Below are 25,641 nucleotides of genomic sequence, written 5' to 3' on the forward strand. Positions count from 1 at the left end.
ATACAAATCAATTACCTTCTGACTCTATTTCTCATCTATCTCTATTTTCAATTATGTACAAATTGATTGAAATTATTTCCAATCCACAAGGAAATGTAGTCCCTTTGATGGGTTTCATCAATTTTTATGTTCGCAAATACGCATTTCTTCCCACGCTGGTGTCTTTCCTTATCAAGATAGCAAATATTTACAACATATAGATCTTAATCCAGGCCACAGCGCTAGTGATGTCCCAGTTTTATGATGCATTGTTCACTTATCGATAAATTATACTATCTGTGTCGTTAACCTACTTGCTATAATGCGCGTTAAGGTGAAACAATCAATCTTAATAATAAAATAGAGAATTACTTTTCAAACCTTATCTTTAGTGTTTCTTTATGACCTTTTCATTGCCTTTCATTATCAAACCGATAAACTATTATTGTGAAAACTCTAAAACAAATGAAATATTTAGATTATTTGAATGTAAGTTAATGCAGTCTGTCGTCCGTCTATTGAACAGGTTATCTTCTTTTGTCATGTTTATATTTTTAAACAATTAATTCAATATTTTAGGCAACGCAACACTATCGCAATAGCCTGATATGAGTTATCATTACATATCCTTGATTTAAGTGTACCACTTGACCTAGAAAAATGATTACCTAATTTATTCGATAACATGAAACTATTCTTATAAGAATTATACATTTTGTCATACAAAAAATCTCTATGAGTGCGCAAGTTGAATACAAATCACAAACAAACCTGTGTTTTTGATACAATGACAAAATATTTTCCACAAAATAACAAAAACGAGCGATAAAACAGCTCTAAGGGGGTCATTTATTATCACAATATTATTAAATAGAAACGTTCTAGAAAACTCCGATAAATCGATAAGTAGGTATGTTCAAGTCACATTGAACTACTCGGCACTATTCAAGTTAACAAAAAAACTAACTACAAAATGAATTATTACTAAAACCCACAAAAAATATTTTTTCTTATGAGGAGATTAGTCATCATTATTTGGAGATAACATGATCGACAGTGGATTAATTCAATTATTATTTAATAAATCAGATATAGAAATCTATAAAAACAAAAAAAATGTTACAAGCATCTAAAACTAAACAATAATGCATTAAGTTTTACAACAAAAACTTTTATTGTGATACGCAGGTATTACGTGCTAACAGTTTACGTAACCAAATCGGAGTGGATTCGATACGCGACAAATCGATTTCATTCGATTGAAAAAATATATCGACTCTACGTTTAATTCTTGAATTGGTTAGATTATGAACATGAGTACAACTTTTTGTGTTGATATTAATATTATTATTTTCGAGTGCGATTTAAAAGCTGTAATTCAAGTTTAAATTTTAACCTTCAAGTATCAAAGGTTGATTTATTTTGCTGATACCGATTAACGTATTATTTATACCTTGATAAATAAGGCCTTAATACAGCAATGCTCAATACCAGCAAGCTCCTTCCAGAGTCTACTAAATATTAGTAAAAATATGTTAATTTCATGGTCTGAGGTCGTTGTGGTCTGTAACATTGAAGACTCTACATTATGTACATACTATCTTGTGGTCACAAACTGACTGGGATAGTGTCTGAATGATCTATGTAAAGGGGAAGATTGACAAAATATTAATCTGCCTACATGTCATTGCACTAAGTTCTTATTTTGTACGACTTTTTGTAATGGTTTTTTTAACCCAACATAAATATTTGACATACTCCCAATTCGCGATTACAAGTGTGATTGAAACTCGAAGACGTGAAACTAAAAGGTAGAAACAGGCAGAGTTGTATTGTTTTACTAAAATTTTAAGTAATTATCGCATCATTAAATAGTCCACTGTTGACACAGATGTTTCTTCCAAACACCTGTTTATCGATGTGCGAAACATCAACACGCATTCGGATAGTCGATAAAACTACGATTTACAAACACATTCATTGAAGCACGCGGAAATAAGTTCTGTTGTAAAAGACATTTCCGAAGTGCGAGTAAACAAAGTCAGTGGTGAAATGTCAGAATTGCTTGCAATCACTTCGGTTCTTGTGAAACCGAAGCAGTAGTTGACACCAGCTCTTGAGATAGATTGGTCGCTGCCAACTTTTTGTTGGCGGCAAAAAAGGCACTGAAAGTAGGCAGTTGAGAACAGAACTTTGAATTCGGCGGTCAATTTGAAGTGAAGTGAAAATGAGGAGGAATAAGGTGCACTACCACGAACAGTATTCGGACGATGATGAGTGCTATTGTGAGTTTAGGGATTATCAGAGCTTAAGACGCGAATCGAAAATGGCGCTGTTTGGGAAACCTGTAAGTTTTATAGCAAAATTTGCAGTAAACAAGCTATTAATTTGTAGTGCCAAACAATTTTATTCTATTTTCAAATAAGTTAAGTTAAGGAATAACTTAAATTTATATGTCATCATTCGTTACAGAGTCTACAAAACATTGAAACCATTGAAAAGTTAATTAAGTATAATAAGCCGCTTAAATATCCACTTTTCAAATTGTCAACCCATAGCTATACATTTAAAGACAATACGGGAATCTCTACCATTCACTGAATAACTGTACTGTTTCTGAGACAGCCTTAATTTTAGGTCAATTTTGGAATTAAAACAGCATTATGTCGGAACAAATGTTAACGAAGTCTTCAATGTCAGCCACATTTCTCGAGGATGAGACATTTTCTTTAATTTAGCCCGTAATCGTTTGCAGTCACGAACGAGTTTCAAAGTTATTACAGGAAAAACAGTGAATTGTAAATTCTGAAATAATGTAAATAATGTGGTAGGAAGAGATGGCTGGCTTTAATGCGTTTCACTTATTCATCAGTATCATTATTTCACTTATTCACATCATCAGTAAAATCGTCGAACAGTAAATTGCTTACGTTGTCAATTTCACGTCAAAAAACGTCATCAATTTTCTTTTAGCGGTTCATAAAATCACGATCGAAGGTGATTAACTTAGTATGCTTTTGGATTTGAAGATTCTTCTTAATGATAAAATACTATATGAATGTTATGTTAAGCTAAGGTTATTTGCTCTGTGTGTATAGATGAATAACGTTAATATATTACAAGTCGTGTGAAGCCAATATGCATAACTCTATGTCACGTAGGGGTTGCAAGTCCCGGTACTAAGGAGTGTTACTGAATTACCGGTACCAGGTCTAAGCCAGTACCGGGAATACCGGGAAATTCGGGAATTTCGGTACCCACGTCAATGGTTATTAAAACAAATTATCTAATTTGTACGTAATTTTAATAAAAATGTGAATAGGTTAACAAAAATATTAAACTTTTTCTGTTCAGTTCAATTGGTCTGTTACCTTAATAATAAACCAGTCAAAACAGTTACACAACACGACAAAACTAGTTATAAATGCCCATTAAAAATCATAACAGCCATATGTGGCCATATTAATAAAAAGCAACAATCGTTTAATCAACCTATTTTAGTTAAAATATGTTTTCTCACTTTCTATCAATGTCAAATACTGGCAGCGAAAAGAGTTAGGGACAAAACATAAATTAACTTACTTAATTAGGTTTATAAAAAAAACACGCTAGTATAAGAAATAATAAGTAGCACCTAAGTACAATCAGATAAAACAATCAGTCTTAAAAGGATAGTAATGAATTAGGAACTTTATTAATATTTTTTCATTTGTTGATAGTGTGTACGTAAAAAGATGATGGCATCTAGTCAAAAAATTGTTATTCAAAAATAAATTATTGAAGTACCGAAAGTCTCGGGAATTGCATCGTCAGTACCGGAACTAGATAAAGGATTAGATTCTCGGGAATTCCCGGGAAAAATGAGTACCGGGATTTCCCGGGAGCAAACCCTAATGTCACGCTTGTGAAGAGTGGTTACAACAAACTAGGAGTTCAATATTTCCATACCTTCCATCATGTGAATGCCGAGTGATTTTCGTTCACAAATCATTGTAGTAATTATAGCCTTTACACGAAAATCATGACTTTGATCGATCGTTTAGCACCTAATTAAAATTGTTACACTAACCGTTTTGAACCACATATTAATATAGGTGTCAAATAATTTAATTGGTTATATTTGGTTTTTGGTTAAATATTCTTTTAATATCATGTTCATGTTTTCTGGACACGATGGTTATGGAAGATTTATAAATAGGTTAGGTAAGTTAGGTACGTATGTTTTAACGTCATGTACCTAAAATCTATACAGTTTCATCATAAAGAGCTTAGTTATTGAATAATATTGAAGTTAATTTAATTTGATACTTTCTGTGTTATATTTTCGTTACCGTTGTGGCAATTACTTTATTAAAAGTTACAAACAAGTAAATAAATTGTCAGTACTTTTATTGTATTATCAGTTTCAATGAATTGAGAATGTTACTAGGTATGCAAAATCACTTGAAACCTATGTTACAGTTAAGCTTTTACATTTACAAATACATTAGTTTTTATTTCGTTCAAAAATACCCAGTAGTTATGATTTTATAGGCATTCAAAGTTCGCTTAAATATTGAGTCCCGCCGACGGTCACGTGACCCCGTGTGATGTACATTCACAGCGTCCGCTCACTAGAAAACGGATATAAACATACTTAAATATTTTTTTTTGTAAATACAAACTTATTATACATATTAACACCAAGACCCATCACAGAAATTAAAATTGAACCAAACCCAAACTTGATGCGATTGTGTCGTTTTATTGCGAATTACCTTCCAGCTCCATCATCAGATCAGCTCCATGTCATCATAATATTGCATGGTCATCCAAATCACATGTGTTTGCGAAATTTCAGCTTAATCGGTTGCCTGGAAGTGGGTCTTAATTCAGCTTGCAAGATTCCACCCATACAAATATGAGCCAGTCACTGTAATATGACGTCACGCGCATAAAATGGCGGGCCGGCCGCCGCCCGCACTTTTAAAATTCAATATCTTGGAAACTAATTGACGTATCGAAGTAATTCTTTCACGTGTATTTTTTATTTTTAACAGAGAATACAGAAAGCTAAAAATCAAAATTAGTGAACATTCTTCATTGTCTTTCTTGTATTATGACATCATTTCCTTCACTCGTATCACGTTAATCACTTTTCTTGTAGTCACGATTGTGTTAGTTGTTTTTCTTTTACATCGTGTACCTAACTACCGTAACATAATAAATTAAAAAACATTTTCAGCTTCATTTGTTATTTACACTTGCAAATACCCACGTTGCATGCGAGTTACGCATGTGCGCGGGCGCAGGGTTCAACGACTGTGTCGCAAATGATACAGGTTCTATTCCCCGTTCGTGCGTTACATTTAATTTACATAGCCAGTTTTTAATACAAGTCGTGACATCACCTTTTTATTTGAATCGAAAGTGAATACGTTTAGCCTTGTTGGGTCTAAACCACAAAATTAAATCTAATTCAATTTTGTTAAGTCTAAATTGTTATCCTCATTATGCGGTTAATGTTAATGTTTCTGTTTGTGAAGTACGGTTAACAGCACCTCAGACTGAACATTTTAGTTGTAAAATAGCAACTACATCATCGACTTAAGATGCCACAGTGTGAAGCTTGATGTGCCGTCATCCATCATAATGGCGTGACGTTGCATGCAATATAAAAAATATATTACTACTAACACAGCTAACAAAACTTATCAATTAAACCTTCAAGTAAGAAAAATTACTAGTCATCTAAATTTCAAAACATAAAAACACATAAACCAAGCTACCGAGAGCATAATGCTAAACCGTGTTAATTTCAAATGAAATTTCAAAGTTACAAAGTATAACACTTTTAATTAACTAAAAATTAACAGCTTGTAGCTGTAGCAAAAACAATTGTTCAAGCCAGCTGTTAGTTTGTTGATAAACGAGCTGCTACTCAAAAGTGGCCTTTATATCGTTGAAATAGAGTAAATGTATCTTGATGGAGTGTAACACATTGCAAACCTGTTTGAGAGCAATGAACCATAGCTTATCGTAAGCAGAGATACTGGCTGTTGCAGCTGTATTTTAAAACTGGGATAATACAAGCCTTTGCGTCCCCATTCATATTTTATGCGCGATTATTAATTCCATATTGACATACAAAAACATACGGGTCGAATTGAGAACCTCCTCCTTTTTTTGAAGTCGGTTGAAAATACCACGAATTAACGACAATTTGGCGTAGAAGTTCAGGTACTACTCGTATGTCAGAGGTATCCCCGTACAATACAAATATTGCGGACTTATGAGTGTTTTGGTCTAGGTGTTTGTTATGGAGTCCCCATCTTCACGAATTTGAGAAAAATACCACAAGTTATGTACCGATATCTAAAGTAGATGTATCTTTTGGTAAACTTTGTTAGAATTTCTTCATACAATTGTTTGGTAGAGTCGGTTAATCGGTTTGCTTTTATTTACATTTATGAGATGAAATAGGTTATGTGTTTAATTTGCGTTCCGTACAATACCAAATTGGTCTATTTCGGCTGGCTGTATTTCCCCTTAACACATTATCTAATTAAATACATTTTTTTTATCTGACAGGAGGCAAACGAGCAGACGTAATTTATTATTATTCTAGACTAAACTTATGATTGTATTATCCGTAAGAAGCATGCTTATTATAGTTAGATCACACTAGAGAGACAATTAAGATGATAACATAAAGGCCATAGATTCAATTAAAATAAGTGTTTATCAGGAAAACATTGGAACAAAGAAGTGATAACTTTTAAAAAAAATAAAACCGACTTCAAATGCGTGAACACAAAAAAAACTAAAAATTGCGCATAAAAAAGTTCATCCCCAATTTTCCACCCTTGGGGGTGAAATATTTTCTTCAAATTCGCATGAAACCACCCTTTTGATAATACCTATTCAACAAAAAAATAATCGTTCAAATTGATTTATAATCGGCGGAGATATTGCGTATAAAAAAGTTCATCCCCAATTTTCCACCCTTGGGGGTTGTTTTTTCTATTATTAAAGGACATTGTCAGAAACCGCCTAAAAAACCGCCCAAAAACATTAACCCATCATAATTATTTTCTATTTTTTTTAATACATTAAGCACCCTTTCATTCTAATGGACACTTAAGCATTGAAAAATTAAATAAATAAGTCTTTTAACGTTTATTCTATAATACTATTACAACTTCCGGACGTTTTGGTGCGTGGCATGGTCTAAAACCTATCAAGTTCCATAATTTTTGCCGATAAAATCTGTACGAGGCATTACCGTACTTTATTGCTGGGAGTCCATGTATAGTGATGTTCCTGCGGCCATCATAGACAATAAAATATCGATTTTGAAAATAAAATAAATCGATTAAACTGCTTTGAAGACTAGATTTGCGTTAAAAGCTAAAAAGATATTGACACTATTACAAGAAGCTATCTAAAGTGTCCAACTGGTCGAAGGTCGTAAATAAAATAAAAATAATTAGGACCATAAACTGATATTCATGGTATCATAACTGTAAAAGTGTCAGAATCCGATGTTGAATCCAATGCCAGTTGAAGTGTGAGAAACATATATCAACCTAGTATAGTTGCCAGTCTCTCATAATCTATGCCAATGAGGGTTTTCGCGATTGAAAAATCCGCCAGATGGCAATACGTAGACGTGAGGTCCAAATGCTGCATGATTGGTTATTTTTGACATGACATTGACAGATATCCACCAATCATGCAGCATTTGGACCTCGCGTCTACGTATTGCCATCTCGCGGATTTTTTAATCGCGAAAACCCTCATTCATAGCACATGTATAATAATAGACCAAATGAACTTTTATAGATTGTGAAAGAGAAGATAAAGATTTTATTATTTTATCAAAATCTTGCCACGAGGTAGTTTTTCAGTAGAAACCAGGATTGGATAATCGCTACAGGCAAGTATCAGAACATTTTATAAATATTTTTAATCGATTATATCCTTGTGAATCGTTTTAATAAATTGTCATTCTACTTTTTCAATTAAAACTTTTTCAATCCCTAGTCTTGTCAAACTGTCATAATGTCAACAAATTATAAATGTCACGTCAGTTGACTCAATTTCAGTCTTCTGTGCGTTTATTGTATTTTTATTTCAATGAAATAGTGCTAAAGGGTTAGTACTAAAAGTGAAAGCCTTTTTTCAGAAAGAAAACCAATGTGGTGCCCTTATTATTCATACTGTTTGAAAGTTACAAGTCAGTGATACAGAGTTGCCGACATTATAACTCCGTAGTGATACCATACCAAAGAAGAAGTTTTCCTAAACACTTGTGTTATTTTGTATGTGATCAAATAAAAAGGATTAATTCTACTGCTCAAATGGAATAACTTATCCCAAGAGACCGAATATAAAAAAAAACCTCTCCATAGAAATTATCACCATCACGAGGATGTGAATTTTTTTGAGAATTTGATATTGGTCCTGTAAGAAAAGTAGTTGTATTTCAGTAGTAGAATCAACCCTTCTTATTTCATCAGCAAGAGTAACTATAAAAACGCCCTGTAGGTAGGTATTATTAAGCTGAAGAGTTTGTTTAGTGTCAAAGACTGTCACACAGTGTAACATAAATTGGCATATTATGATAATGAACATAAAAACTTAAATAAATATTTATATTAATATTTTTTCTATTTATTTATTTTCCCAAAGCTTCACAGTGACAGCTGAAACAGCAATACTGTTGTAAAACTAAACTTGGAACAAACTGTTACAAATATTTTACAAATTAAAATAAAACCGCATGTTGCTTTACTTTCTCGTATAGGTAGGTAATAAATGTAATTAATGGCTAGATTATGTGTATATGTTACTTTGTTACCCTCAATAGTGAGGAGATCTTATAAAATGGTAACCCTGATTTTCATTGTCATTCAAGTGCTCTTTCTTCGCATAGGCTTCTGTGATTTGGCCAAGGGCCACACACATTGCGATAACATTATGCGACATTGATTTGACAGCAGCGGAGTGAAGTCTTGCGACTATGCAAAATGATACCCTGTAATCGTAGCGCATATAGACATAGACGGGGCGGGGCACATAGCTCGTAGAGCTGATGGCCGCTGGGGCAGGAAAGTTCTTGAGTGGCGACCACGAGCCGAAAGACGTAGCGTGGGCAGGCCTCCCACTAGGTGGACCGACGATCTGGTGAAGGTCGCGGGAGGTGCCTGTATGCGAGCGGTGCAGGATCGGTCTTCGTGGAAATCCTTGGGGGAGGCCTTTGTCCAGCAGTGGACGTCTTTTCGGCTGAAACGAACGAACGAACGATACGTATTACCACTATTTACCAGACATTACTATTTATTGCATACTCGCCGGATTACACGTAGGAGCACGCGCGTTACAGCTTCGGCCTTGCATTATTATAAGATCTTGTTCCGCCCTTTTACGAACTTCCTCCGTGAGGATATCCCCGCCGAATTCTATGATGAACCTATCAAAAGTCATATTCTGCAATGTCAACCCACCACAAGGTGGACCGACGACCTGATAAAGGTAGCGGGAAGGCGCTGGATGCAGGCCGCTACCAACCGTGCGATGTGGAAGTCATTGGGGGAGGCCTATGTTCAGTAGTGGACGTCCTGTGGCTGAAATGATGATGATGATGATGAAATGAATGAAAATGACAAATCTTCGAACGTGTATAATACCGTGCCAAAGTAATCATATAAAGGACATTGTCAGAAACAGCCTTAGATTCCTGGGCACAGCAGTAAAGTATCAAAATTAATCTCTTATTTTTTGAATACATAAATATTAATTAGATTATAACGGACACTTGAGGATTAGAAAATGAAATAATAAAAGTCTTTTATGTGTATTCCATAATACTATGACGACATCCGGACATTTTAGGGCGTGGCCTGCTCCATATCTTATGAAGTTCCATAATTTGTGTCGATAAAATCTATGTAAAATCGGCACAAGGCAATGCCGTACTTCATTGTTAGGAATCCACGTAATAGTGATGTTGACTGCGGTCATCATAGACAATAAGATACCGATCTTGTAAATAAAATAAATCGTCCAAATTGCTACAGTATGACTAGATTTTAATTAAAAGTTAAAAATATATTGCACGATACTACACGAAGCTATCTAATGTGTCTAACTGGTCGAAGGTCATGAATAAAATAAAAAGAATTGTGATCATAATACTGATATTGACAATGACAACAATATGGGATCATCTTTATTATATCTGTAACAGTTTCAAAATCCGATGAAAAATCCAATGCCGCTTAAAGTGAGAGAAATGTCTAAAGTTCTAATAGAATTGAAAGTTTTATTCGCTCAAAATGCTTATACCTAACAATCATTGGTAATTTAAACATTTCAAATATTAAGTACCTTTATAATGTATCGATAGAACCAAAATGATGTCCTCTCAGCTTGGAAAGGGAAAACCCAGAATTGGGGGAGCGCTCCAGGCAATTTTCAGAACATTTCAAAGGTGGTAGTAAATAATATTTATTTTATTACTAAAATTGAATATTTTGATATTGATAAAATTGAATATACCTTTCGATTCAAATACCGAATATTTTTCAATCGATAATAATTATCGAGAATTGTTAATAATATTCAATTAAAGTTGTTCAATCCCTAGTCATGCATAGACTAAGACGGTAACCATGGAGATAGTTAGTTTGGTAAGTCACGTGTTAAATGTCAAGAGTGGAAAGTAAACATAGGATTCATGTTATTTATTTACGTGCAAAATGTAAGTAAGTAAATCATAAAAGTGGAACGCCGAGCTATTTCCAAAACCCGTCCAATATTATAATACAATTTGGCATCGACAACTACAATACAGAACATCTCCCAAATCGATGTGCATACAATAATATAATACAATACTAGTAAGTAAGAGGTTATGATAACAATATTGCTATCAATAAGTTTATAGAATTGGTCCGTCAGAAATAATTGTTCTTACATAAAGATTTGTGTCATTTAGAACCTAAAAAGTATTTTTTCGGCACTGTTGCTCTAACGGCGAACAATGTATGGAGAACGAACATTGTCCTTTAAATGGGACCACCCTTGAGGTATTACCTATACGCCGAAAAAAGATTTGTTCAAATCGGTTCATAATTGGCGGAGTTATCTATTTTATTTATTTATTTTATTTAATAAGTACACATACAGGTTACAGTCATTTACATAATATCAAAATACATAAACAAAATGAACACTGTCTAGACTCCAACCTACAAGTAGCGTACATTTAAGTTACGATGATTTCATTTACGTTGCACAATTATTAATAAACACATACAAAATGCTCAAGTACACAACCCTATAAACTGTGTTAAAAAAGAAAAAAGGAAAAAGTTATCAATTATTTTTTGTATTATTATCAATATTTATATTTAAAACTGTGTCAATGCTTCTGCGAAACGAGTGTAATTTTTGTTGAAATATATCAAATTCCGGATTCTCTAACGCCATGTCATTATAAAGTCTGCGCATCCTAACCAGGGGATTGTAAAAAGAGGTGTTATTTTTGTAAACTTCTAGTGGGAACAGTTTAGAACGTCTACTTCTATAATTTGTGTTAAAATTCAGTTGAGTCACTAAATCGGGACAGTCAATGAATGAGTGTACAATTTTGTGTAGATATACAATATCAATTTTCTGGCGACGAGTATGCAATGAAGTTACTCCGAATTTAACCATTCTGTCATTGTAATCTTTAAGAGTTCTACCAAATCCACAGCGAAATGACACTATCCTTAGGCATCTCCTCTGGACACGCTCAATGCTATCCGAGTGAACTTTATAATATGGAGACCAAATAGGACAGCCATATTCCAGTATACTCCTCACCAAACTGTAAAATAATTTCAGGGTGCTACGTGGGTCCTTGAATCGACTAGTGCACCTCACAATGAAACCCAGCATTTGGTTTCCACGCCTAATAATATCATCGTAATGAGAACGAAATGTCAACTGGTCATCAAAAAGAACACCCAGATCCCTAACTACCGCCTTCCTCTCAAGGATATGATCCATTAATTTATATTCAAAAAGTAATTTATGTTTTTTATTAGAAAAAGAGATAACGAAACATTTGCCTGTATTCAAGAACATTCCATTACTGGCACACCAATTGGAGAGAGTTATCAAGTCGTTCTGCAGGCGCTGACAGTCGTCAGAACCATTGATTTCCGAGTAAACTTTTAAGTCGTCAGCGTACAACAGGCAGGGGCTATTTATAATATCGATAAGGTCATTTATGAACAATACGAATAAAAGTGGTCCCAGATGGGAGCCCTGAGGAACACCTGACGTAACCTCCCTGGGGGAAGACAGAAAGCCCCTAACAGCAATCAACTGACTTCTATTTTCCAAGTACGAGCATACCCAGCGATACAATGGACCATGAATCCCAAAAGCTTGAAGCTTACTGCAAAGTAGGCTGTGATTTACTTTGTCGAAGGCCTTACTGAAATCGGTGTATATTGAGTCTACTTGTCCCCTAGAAGCAAATGATTTACACAGATAATCTTTGTAGACCAGCAGGTTGCTTACAGTCGACCTATGTTTAACAAAGCCATGCTGTTTTGTGGATAATGACGGTGATACGTGGCGGTAAATGTGTTCATAGACTAGGGACTCAAAAAGCTTAGGAATGCAAGATAACATGCTAATCGGCCTATAGTTTTCACACCTGGATCTGTCACCACTCTTTAATATAGGTACAACATGAGCAGTTTTCCACATGGTTGGGAATGTTGCAGTTTCAAGCGACTTACTAAATATTATTGCAAGTGGGACAGATAGTTCTTTGCAGCATAGTTTAAGGAAACAAGCCGGTATTCCATCCGGTCCAGGTCCCTTGCTTGGATCGAGGCTTTTAATATTTTCCTCAATGACATCGCATGTGAGCTGTATGGTAGAGATACAATAGTTGTTAGTTGTATATGCTAGGTCATCGCAGCGATTATTAGTCTGAGCCTCGAAAACAGAGCCAAAGTACGCAGAGAACAATTCGCATATGCCTGGTCCATCGGAAGCGGTGTGCCCATCGTAACACATGGTTTGTGGGATCTCCGACTGAGATTGGTTATTCTTAACATATTTCCAAAAATACTTTACGTTGTCCTTTAAACTATTTTCAACAGACTTGATATATTGGTCGTGGCATTTTACAATTAGTGACTTGCAGCGAGCCCTTAGAAGCGAGAAAGAGTCATAGTCTCTTGGGTTACCGAATTTTTTAAAACGCACATGATATTTTCTTTTCTCGCCAAGGCAGCGAATAAGAGCTTTACTGAACCACGGTGGATATTTCTTGCTTGTTTTAATAGTAGGGGTATGTTTTTTTATAATACTAAATAGAGTGTCGTAAAATTTTGCAGTTATTTCATCAACAGTTTCACAAGACGATAGGAAGTTGTACCAGTCAATATCATTCAATTCAGCTTTTATTTTATCATAGTTGCATTTAGAAAAGTTATATCTATTACTTGAATCATTGGGTTTCATAGGTCTGACATATTTTGCATCAGGAACCAATATTTCCAATGGCGGATGGTGCCTGTCTAATCGACTCAATGGAGCGGCCTCCGAAACCACTGCAGACACTAAATCACTAGTAAGAACCAGATCAAGAATACGATTATTTGTGTTTGGGATACCATTGCTTTGAGATAAACCGCAGAGTGCCATTGTGTCAATCAGCTGCCTAGATTTTTGGTCAACTGCATTACCGGGAATCATTGGACCAGAATCAGAAGAACCAGACCAAGAAATACCAGGAACATTAAAATCACCCAGAGCAAGGAATGCATCAGAATCACCACGATTAAGCATAATTTTGTGACAGTTGACGTAGAACGCTTCACGGTCATCGATAGACATATCCGGCGGTAAATAGCATAAGCAGATATTTAAAATAGGTTTGCGGCACCCGTTTGGCAGAACACTGACCCAGAGATCCTCAAATCTACTTTGTTATCGCGTAACAAACATAGAAAAAAAAAAAAAAAACATACGGGTCGAATTGAGAACCTCCTCCTTTTTTTTGAAGTCGGTTGAAAATACCTAAAGCACGGTACATCCTCGTTCTAATTAATGTCACTTTGTTTCAAACGTTTTGCGACAGGTTTAGCTTTGAAAAGACAATTAAAAGTTAACTTACAGCAGTCTTTTTTTAAGTTTCATAATACTGACATTTTGTGGTATTCGTTCGATACTGTACTTTTAAAGAAATTTTACTGTCTGTCTCTCTATCACACTTTTACCTACTATGTACAGTGTACAGTGATCTTTTTATCTTGAATATTATGGGCGTATCTTGTTGTATCAATTCCATCCATTTCTTTAAACGTTGTGTTTACTTTATCACACATTCACCTAATCCTGAACTGATTTTAATTTAAAAGACAATTCAGCAAAATTGAAGCTACATTTTCAAATAATTTTAAACGGGCTGAAATATAGCAATCCCAGCAGACATCATAAAAATGAATTATGTCCCTTGTCATCTTTATTACACATACAAAAGGTAAATCGTCTCCAGAGTCAGAGAATTCGTAACTTTATGAGCTTAATGGGCCTTTAAAGACGAAAATAAATAGAACACTCCAGGGAGCTCTCTTTAATTCGGTGCTACGTTTAAACCTGACACCGCGGAAACCGGTGTGTCAGGTTTGGGGGGTATCTTTCACACGTGAGCCCGAGGGCCGACAGACCGATTTCGACATGGCTTAAGTAAGGCAACCTACAAGCACCTACAGTGCCTCTACCATGAGTTTACCTACCGAGCATCTCGCTATCGAGTCCGTAAAAAAATGTATGGCAAATTGTACAGCGCCTCTAGCGGTTAGTAGCTGAACCACAGCAAAACTAAAAACACTACCATGAGTTCATCTCAAATCGTTAGGTAAAAAACCTATCTAAATGAATACGATAGCGACTAAAGTTTTTATTAAGTTTCATACAAATAACTTACCATGAGTTGCAATTTTCAAAGATGTCATCGAGAAATACCTTAGCTGTCACAGTAACGTAACTCACTGGCTTATTGACGTGTGAAAAGCAAAATAAAATTGTGGTTTTAGGTAATTTTAGGTGTTTTCTTTATTAAATTATGTCGGAAAGAAGTTTATTACGATGGAACATGTTATCATCATGTGGGCAGACCTCCCACTAGGTGGACCGACGATCTGGTGAAGTTCGCGGGAAGAACCTGGATGCGGGCACATTGTGGAGATCCTTGGGGGAGGGAGAGGATGCTGCATTTCCCAGAGATATGCGAGGGAATTGTGTCGTGCGAAGATGTCTAGCTGTGCTGTGAAAATGTGTGCGGGTTTCCACCAAAGCTGTGCGAGGAAAATGTATCGTACGAGGATGTGTAGCAGAGATTTGAAAATGCTCATTAGTGTTGTACAGCCTGAGCCTTTTCTACCAGAGATGTGCTGACCGAGGCGAGGTAAACGAAGCGATTCTATTGGTTCTTTACAAACACATCCTTCGCTACGCATCCTCGCACATCTCTGGTGGAAACGCAGCCTTACGAAATCATGATAGAAAGCTAATCCGACAATGAAAATGTATTTTCATAAGTTGAAATTTACTTTTGTTTTTAATCAGTCTGTGTATTATGTACCTATTAGGTTTTGTGAAATAAATAGTTAATAAAAATTAATCATTTTATTTTCAACTAGCTTTTGCCCGCGGCTTCGTCCGTGTGAAATTTAGTTTGTCACAGATCGTCATAATTATAGCCTATATGTTAATCTGGGTTATAAACAATAATACTGTAAAGTTTCATCAAAATCCGTTCAGTAGTTTTTGCGTGAAAGAGTAACAAACATCCAGACATCCAAACTTTCGCATTTTTAATAATAAGTAGGATATTAGTCGGATATGTATTTACTTAATTATTATTACTGACGAGATTGCTACCATGTATGTTTAGTGACCATGAAAGATTAAAACAATATAATGTATGTAATTAATTATAATATCTTAAGTTTTACAATAATAAGGTAGGTATATCCATCCAGTTACCCTAGGTCTTTATTATGGATTTAATTTACAAGTAGTTATTTACAAGTACTCTGCTCTAAATCCTTTGGCTTCAGGGAAGAACCTGGACCGCCACCAGTCCAGTGTTCCCTTGGCAGCTCTGTGTATGCGAGTTGCCTTCTTCTTGCTGTTTAAAGTCACTCCATACCTTAACAAATAAACATTACAAATAATAATGACGAAATAAGATAAAAGCAATCAAAATGAATATAGGTAGTAGTAGGTATTTATACACACTTTTCTCAATTTCTCAGTAGTTTTCGTGTCGCCGGTGGCATCAGCATTTCACGTTCGCGTGTCCGTTAGTTCCACCCACCGTTGACTATTGTTGGCTCTTTCTTGGGGCCCTTCAGTGGGCATACTCAGATCGCCATATCTATAGAAAAACAACTTTATTGTATCTAGAAAATATAAATCTAGCACTCATATTACTGAATCTAGGCACGTGGAAGTTACGCTGGAAAGGTTGTATTTCTCCAAAAAACCAACTCAAAATTATTCGTTTAATTTCGAAATTCCTCCACCACATAGTATGTTTATTTTTACTTAACTTACCTTTCCATAAATTCTACAATCGGTTTAAACGGATAGGCGCATTTTCTCATTTTCCTATCCTGGTTAAAATCCAATTTTTTGTGGAAAATTATTCATCAATAATCCTTCTACCATGGACCTATAAAAAAAGGCGGACGGAACTCGCGCTACAACAAAACTGTGACGCAAAATTTTGGCGTTTGTCTATTGTGTGAGTGAATTTAGGGATGCCATGTTAGCCAAAACATTTTACCCATTTATCTTAAGAAAAACATAGATGGGCAGATATGTTACTTGGAAATGTAGACGAAATTATATCGTGCCATTTGAAAAGGATGAAAGATGAATACGTTGAGGTAGACGCGAAATTTTCAAATTTTCTTACTTTGTTTGCAAGTCAGTGTCAGGTACGATTCACGCAGTTACAAATTATCAATCTTGTGTACCTACGTAATCATAATCTTATGTATCATCAATATTATTATCTCTGATAGATTTTAACATACAACCTGACGCTGACTTGCAAAAATATAAGAAAATTTGAATTTCTCATTTCCACGCCCTTGGGAAGGATCAAATCTGCCTACGAAAATATATCCCATTAAAACACAGTTATTATGATAAATTATTTTATTTCAATAGTATGCGTAATAAACACCTAAAAAGTCTTAAAATTATAGATTTCCCACTTTTCGGGTAATTTTCCCACGTAAATAACTGAGAACACTGGCCTTTGACGTATTATTTTGTCGGGTGATTGACGTTTGATTTTAATATTTTAATGTTTATAAAATCGGGGAAATAAGTGATTAGATTATTAGTTTACCTGTGAAATGTGATTCCTTGATTTTTGTTCGTTCGATCAGAACGGTTTTTACACAGTTTCACCACGCAAGACATGTCGTATTTGTGTTTTTTTTTCGCCGCGTAAATGTGTCAACTGTGTGAAGTTTGCACTCGAAGTGGTGTATCAGGGTATGAATGTGTGCGTGCCGGCCTGTACGTACAGGCGAGCTGGTATATCCTAATGTCACAGTATTTTGTTGATGAGAATCCGTCCGACTTTTTTTATAGGTCCATGCCTTCTACAAAACATGTTTTGTTATCTGTTGTCATGACAACAGCTGCGTCAAAGTCGCAATGACAAGAAATAAACAATACAAATTTAAAATCATCATGTTAATTCAGCTTTAAGCACTGTTCTAGGACACTTAAATTTTGCAGTGTTATTTTTGACATTTTTGTTATTTCCTTCTCTATCTTTTCTATATAGTTAGAAAGGAGCGGCATTCGTTCTTTCATTCATCCATTCATAGAGTGTGAAGTTGGATACGTTTACATGCTCACCAACATGACATCACAAAACCATCGAATTATCGCTGGCGAGTAAAGTATACGGTAATTGAACTCATGGTATGATTTTAAGGCAAACTTCATCGATCCACGTTTAAACTCTATCGACTGTAGTATACGAATACAAGTTTTCGATGGCAACTCATGGTAGAGGCACAGGTCTATAATTTGAAAGATGTTTAAAATCCACGCTAAATGACAGAAGGCTTGCGAGAACTTTTTGCTTAAAGAAGCCAGTTCGATGTTTTTCGAACTAATGACAGCGGCGTCACCTGAATGATGGTTAATACAGCGAATATATCAGCAGCTGGTTTGTGGGCTCAAATCTTGCAGTGGATGTCAAGTATAATGAATGGCCACAAGTATCTATAAAACTAATATTGTTAAGTTACATCAATCGCGATTCATTTAATATTGTGAAAATAATACATATTAGTTTTGCTAGTTAAATATTTTAAATACGTCATTCCTATTTAATTAAGGTCACGCGCTATCGCCAGTTGACGTAAATATAAGTAAAATAACAATAATAATATCAATCAATGAATACAGTATACGTCTAGGTACACTTAACTGCTGTATCTAAGTGTTATATTTAATTATTTCATTTCAATTAATAAGAAATAAAATTGTTTATAGCAATTAAAATTCAATCGGTGCGATAATTGTTATTAAATTAAAATTAAAATCGTGATGCATTTTAACTTAATACGAGGGTGGTCTGAAAAGTTTCCGACCTCAACGTGAAGATGGCAGCATACATCAATTAAAGTCAGGGAATGTAATTGTGCATCTTTTGACAGCAACACTTCAAAATTTCAGCCATTTTTGACGCGCGGTTTTTATTTGAAAGTCGTTTGAGTGAGTCGATGTGAGTATTTTTGTGAAAATGGAAAAAATCGAGTATCGATCTGTCATAAAATATTTGTTTTTGAAAGTGAATACCCCTACGCAAATCAAAGATGAGTTAGATTCTGTGTACGGGGACTCTTCACCGTCATTTACCACAGTAAAATTTTGGGCAGCCGAATTTAAACGTGGCCGTAAGAGCTTGGGAGATGATGAACGTTCGGGACGTCCAAAAACTGTAACTACTGACGATAACATCGCTAAAGTTCACCAAATGGTGTTAGACGACCGCCGAATTAAAGTGAGAGAGATAGCAGAGGCAATGAAAATGTCCAAAGAACGTGTTTGTCACATATTAAATCAAGATTTAGGCATGAGAAAGCTGTCCGCGCGTTGGGTGCCGCGTTTGCTAACGCCAGACCAACGACGTGTTCAAACGAACATTTCCAATGCTCTGTTGGCGCAGTTTAGGCGCAATAAATCCGAGTTTTGGCGCCGACTAATTACTGTGGATGAGACTATGTAGAAAAATAAAAATAAATTTTAAGAAAAAAAATCTTGTATCTATGTTAGGTCGGAAACTTTTCAGACCACCCTCGTACATATTATGTTAAAAACGGTTCCTTTGCCAATGCAACGTGCTCAGTTGAAAAAACATGTTCTATATTACATAGATAAGCAGTTAATAGACTCGTGACTTTATTTTTATGTATGGAGATTAAATTCACCCCACTGAAAAAGTTTTCCTACCGTATGATAAGATGATGGGTAGGTATCGCTTGACAGTTGACGTTATTGTTCGTACCACCAGTCATTCGCTTGAGGTGTGAGGGCATTATTGAGACTCTACCTTCAGAAATATATCTTTACTCTTCAGTTAGCTTCAGAATACGACTATTGAAAATCACAAAAGGACATTACAGCATTTGATCTCGACTAAACAATTTCTAACGATTCCAAACCACTATTTTGCTTATCCTATGAAAACTTAGTAAAGCCTACCATAATTAGAATAACATTTATCTATCTCTGAATTTACATAGCTTTTCAGCACTCAACTGTCCCAACAATTAATACAATACAGGCTGTAACGTTTTATCTAAGTGAAGTTTCAGTGCGTAATATGTTTTTACGTGTAATAAAATTAAGTTTTATTTTTATTTGTCCACAGTTTCACTCGGTGACTGACAAAAGAGCTCACGCCACTGAATGTGGCCAGAAAAGTCTTACAATAGTCTCGGAGAAGAAACTAGAAGACGACTCATCAGATTCTTCGAGCAGCGAGAATGTAGAGATTGAAGGTATATTTCTCTTAATTATTGAAACAAAATGAACAGATAAAATCATTTCGAACTTTGACGCAGAACTGAACTTTAAGAATAACACCCATTTTCATTAAATCGAACTCAAAACGTTGAATAGAGCACTGTGATTGGTTCATGTGCGACCCTGTGCGTCCACGGGCACTGTGAAACTTCATAGTAATGTTTGTGAATACAAGCATAAGCATAATCTTTGATCTTTGCATGAAAGTCAAGGTCGTAAACGAAAATTGTTATAATCAAGCATGGTAGGTATTTAATTTTGCTATGTATGAAAAATGTGTAAAAATAAAAAAATAATAAGTAGGTACCTACTGGCAAAGAAAACAAAGAAGAAGAAAATTAAAACACTCATAGATGAAAAAAATAATGCTAATCAAATTCAAATTCACAAAGGCTGAAGACACACAGAAATATTTAAAAAACAACGTAGGCCTGCCGTTTTAATTATAACAGGCATTCATTGGGTTTTCTGTGAAACAATAGCCATTGTATCGCCATGGGCAATAATTGTACAGGGAAATAATTAGAGAGGAATCAATGTTTAAGGTTTTGCGGAGAATGATAGCTGCAAACGTCGGCCATTATCGTTTAATTCAATTGACACACCTTGACATATTAATATTATCCGTCAACAATGATAAAGAAAGTATTACAAAGATAAAAAAGTTGGAGGAAAAAATAATATAAATTATTTGTAATCCAATAAGACTGGAGTTATATTTGCAAATAATAAACAAAGTTTTGATATGATTAGATTTAGATACAAATATTTGTTCCGAGAATGTACAGGCCATACTAATATTTAGCCAGAAGCTTATTGTTTACTTAGACGAGTAAATAGCTAATCCTTTTATCGACTAAAATACTGCGACCTTACCTGACTGACAAGTTTATTTAAATAGAAGACAACCAATAGCATAGCAATCAGAAACCTTTCAAGATAAAAGAAAAAGTTACGTCTGTCTGAGTTACAACAATGATTCACTACGCAATTGTGCCAATCATGCCACTCATGGAGTGGTGAGTGACCAATCGCACTCACTTTGCCAATAACATGAAGAAATAATCTTAAACAGATTATTGTTTCATAAACAAATTATCGCTGAAAGATTACGAAACCAAACTAAAATCTTTGCAATCGCTAATAGAAACAAAATTACCAAACGTAAACCCCTTTTTCGTAAAATGCATTGAACTACGTCAAAACTATCCTAACTAATCCAAATCATCATTCAATTAAATATTAACACGATTATATCGCATTTTACGTAGCAGCTTAGCACACCGTGTTTAAAAAGTTCTCAAACACTGAAAAGTCCGAAAAACCCTGAATAAAGCAATCAAAATATTGCAATAGAAATAACTGCGATGATAAGCATATCCAGATAAGAACCAAAACAAATTATTCTGGTAATTTGACTCATATGACTAGCTCATTCCTTACGAGTCAACAAAATAAACAATGACGTAGAAATTATATCATCATTCATCACTTTATCCCAAGTAATCACTGACTCTGGTAAACTGATGATCACATTTTGTAAAATTTCTGGGAAATATTATCATTCGCAGTTATTTTTACTACGAATACTTTTTTCCGTTATTTTATTAAGTTTGTGAAGTCCATAAACCTTGGAAATTACCTTAGTTATGCAGTTTTGATCTGACACATGAGTTCGACACCTACGTCACTGGGTTTGAGTCGTGACTCGTGATTCATACAAATACTCGTATTTTATATTCTACAGCTAACCCGTTATCGATGACGCAAAAAATGGCATATTATGATATTGTGAGGAAACCGAGGGTCGTATTTTGTAGGTTAAATGGCAATGCCAGATTTTGTATGGAAGGTGGCGTCTTTTTTGTTTTTTGATTACAAAATAGTGTAATAAACCAAACCTACTATGGCATGTATACCTCTAAACTCAGTCTGAACTGAGTTACGAGCATTAGAAGTTTAATTATTTTCATACTAGATTTGCTTTTTGCGCGCAAGTTTTGTAAGAAATTGCAACAAAATATTGCGTTATTTTTTTATTGCGCTGATTCTGCTGCATACTGATGTCTGGAGCCTTTAATGGATGGTATTGTTTGTTTACACATACAATGTCATTATTTTGTTGCAATTTCTTACAAAACTTGCGCTCAAACAGCAAATCTAGTATGAAAATCATCAAACTTCTTATGCTCGTAACTCAGTTCAGACTGAGTTTAGAGGTATACATGTCGTACTAAGTTTGGTTTATTACACTATTTTGTAATTAAAAAACAAGGTTTGGTCGATGGCCGCGCGAAAAAAAAAAGACGCCAATTTCCGGCATTGTCTTTTGCATTTGGCAAAAATCGCCAGGATGTTGAAACGTTTTCAGTTATAATATTGATCGTTTGATGAATAAAATAGGAAATTATGCATGAGAGATGGATGATTGATCTTAAATCGCCGTTTAAATACGGATTACGAAATAATAAAAGATTTTTTGCTTTATTGAATCTTTTTAATGGAAAGCGCAGATCGAAATGAACATTCTGTATTTTATAGCTGTGCAACTATGTATTAGATTGCTTTATGAATTGCATTACTGATAAGGCTATAAATCCATTATCACTCAAATGGAGATTTGTTCAGAGTTTCTCAGGGAGCTGTATTGGGGCGCGTATTTTATTTGGTTAGATTTGCGTTAGTATTGGCAGTTGACAATTCACAACTGAACAATTAGCATTATTAAGATGAATTTGTGCACATTTCCGAGTCATCCATTGACATTGGATGCCCACAAGGTCTAGCAAGTAATAAAGTTACAGAGGAACATTATGTTCCATCTAGCTTGTTACGTTACCTTGACACGAATATTATATGGCTTAAACGTGTTTGTATCATTTTTATTATGTCATTTTGGTGTTACATAACGTACGTAATATCCTTTGATAAATTAGATTTCTTAATTGTGTCTTGTTGAAATGCGATTTTATATCCATCTCAACATCCAATTTAGTAGAAATTGTATAATTTACCGGTTGGATAAAATTTGATAGTACAATAAACGCTGAGCAAGAATAGAAACGTCGCAAAAACATGATATCGTCGACAAAAACAGTAATAACCGATGTAAATGTTGTGGAATACTTATTTTTCCGAATCTTTCAAAAGTCACGTTATTTTACAACACAATGTCAAGAGCGTTTTCTGTCGATTTGTTACAGTTTCCATTTTTTGAACAGTACGAGATAGCTGTTAATTTTTTAAAGTCGAATATCTAGGACGCGTATCGTGTTCGTTTCGTGCAGAGGTTTAAAACCTTTTAAAACCCGTTGACCTATTGGTGTAAGGCTGACGTAACAGATTGCCAACCTTGACAATCATGATGAATTTCACGGTGTGAAATAATGAGACACTTAGCTCGACGCACTCATTACTTTTGTTGAAGATATTACGGCTGTAGAAAAACTTAATGGCTTTTAGAAATGTTTTTGTAATTTGACGCTTGTGATTTTCTGTTTCATAAGAACGTGTTTACAAAAATAAGTTGAGATCTAGTGAAATGTTAATCAAATGAAGTATGAAGTCATAAATATTATCAAATTGATTGATTTTAAAAACTCAATGCACTTGCACACATCCTAAATACATATCTCTATAGTCTTGTGATTTGTTGGTATTGGTGGTTATTCAATCATTACTCCGAGTGGTATTTTTCAACTTTTTTATTTTCAACTAGCGGCCGCCCGCGACTTCGTACGCGTGGATCCCGTTTTACCCCCTTCATCTATCTTACGCGGTTTAGATTTTTTCATACAAATGTTTTTTCTCGCTAATTCCCGTTCCCGTAGGAATTTTGCAATATCCTGTTATAACTAACCTTTAAGTTTACTAAGGTACCTGCTTGCCAAATTTCAAGCGTCTAACTTAAGCGGTTTAGATTTTTCATACAAAAGGATTTTCCCGCTAATGCCCGTTCCCGTGGGAATTCCTAAGTATCCTATAACCTGCCCAGGAGTATGAAGAATAATTGTACCAAGTTTCGTTAAAATCCGTCGAGTAGTTTTTGTTTCTATAAGGAACATACAGACAGACAGACAGACAGACAAAAATTTTACTGATTGCATTTTTGGCATCAGTATCGATCACTAATCACCCCCTGATAGTTATTTTGAAAATATATTTCATGTACAGAATTGACCTTTCTACAGATTTATTATAAGTATAGATACCGTTGAAGACGTAAAAAGCATTGCAAAGGTCAAACCGTTAACAGTTGCAGCTTACATAGTAAACAATGCCCTTAGCCGGCCTATTCCGTCACCACCAACCGGTCCGCAGTCCGAGTCTTAGAGGCTCCTTTCACTTTCTGTCTGACATGGTTTTAACTAAGATTTCTTAAGTAACATATAAGATTACGTTACAATTATTACTACGATGTTCAAAACGTATAATTGTTACAGATCATGACTCGCGGTGAACTAGTTCACTAATATGATTTAATCATCTGTCTGATCTGAATTTGGGTTATGTTGTTGTTCATCTCCGCAGTTGTAAAGAATTGTTATTGATCAAACAGGTTGTGTGAGATCAGAATTGCATGTTTTGTTTTTCGTAGTTTTAGCCGCATGCCTACATATTCGTATTATTTAGTATTAGTTGGATTATGTATTAGAAAAACTATAAATATTTTTAAATTCAATCAGTTTAGATAACCCACCCACTTCTATTAAGTAGTCGATTCCTCATTTATTGGTAAGGACTTCATGATATCATCACATTTCCGTGCGCAATAGTTGAAATAATCAACAAGAGTAGATAATGTGTAATCGCATGAACAACTAAACCTGTTCACATAATGGCTGATAACACTATTTTTAGCCATGTTAAAGATCTATAGAGTGGCAAAGACTTTACAATTATCGCACAGATTAGAGTAGGCCGAGAAAGATTAGTGTCATGTAGTAGGATCATGCTTATTTTGATATTTTTTATCTTGAGGCCGCACACCATTTGCTTTTAAGCTCTGTTATTAACTCACGGTACTTACAAGAAACGTATTCTGAACATTGTAATTCAGCCAATATTTTTAACTAGGACTTCTTTTCCCTATTTACTAACGGATAACTGGCTAGGTAAACAGTTTACTTGAAAGAGGGCACTATTAGAAGTTAAATTCATATTCTTCGTTAGAATATGAAGCTTTCAAAGCACTTTTACAGCTTACCCTTCCACTCCTCAGTCATAAACGAAATTAATTAGTGTAATTTCAGGGTAATCGTACCAAACAGCGTTTAATGATGAAATACTCCTTTTTCTTGTCGTTTCATTAAAAGAGAAAACTTAGTTACATTTCAAGGAACTTGACTAACAAATAATAATCTTTTTTCCAGACAAATCCCTGCCCTTGGTGGATTCTGCGCCCGCGCTGCCCTCAGAAGAAGGCCACGCCGCCCAGTGCTCCTGCCCAAACTGCGACGAAGTACTGTCCCGGTTTTCCGAATGTAGCATTTGCTTAGAGCCTTTACAGGTTGGTAATACATTATAGTTAAATTATTT

At 34.9% G+C, this 25,641-nt stretch overlaps 1 protein-coding gene across 1 annotated transcript in view; it reads left to right on the forward strand.

Annotated features, from left to right (window-relative positions):
- The window catches only part of LOC135077389 (uncharacterized), a 42,128-nt gene that overhangs the window by 8,476 nt on the left and 8,011 nt on the right, over positions 1–25,641 (forward strand). Inside the window, exons 2-3 of the mRNA XM_063971920.1 lie at positions 19,949–20,078; positions 25,476–25,612. Coding sequence (XP_063827990.1) covers positions 19,949–20,078; positions 25,476–25,612 — 267 coding nt within the window. The remainder of the gene's footprint in view (positions 1–19,948; positions 20,079–25,475; positions 25,613–25,641) is intronic.

The sequence above is a fragment of the Ostrinia nubilalis genome, chromosome 13, assembly GCF_963855985.1.
Source record: "Ostrinia nubilalis chromosome 13, ilOstNubi1.1, whole genome shotgun sequence".
Taxonomy (NCBI): domain Eukaryota; kingdom Metazoa; phylum Arthropoda; class Insecta; order Lepidoptera; family Crambidae; genus Ostrinia; species Ostrinia nubilalis.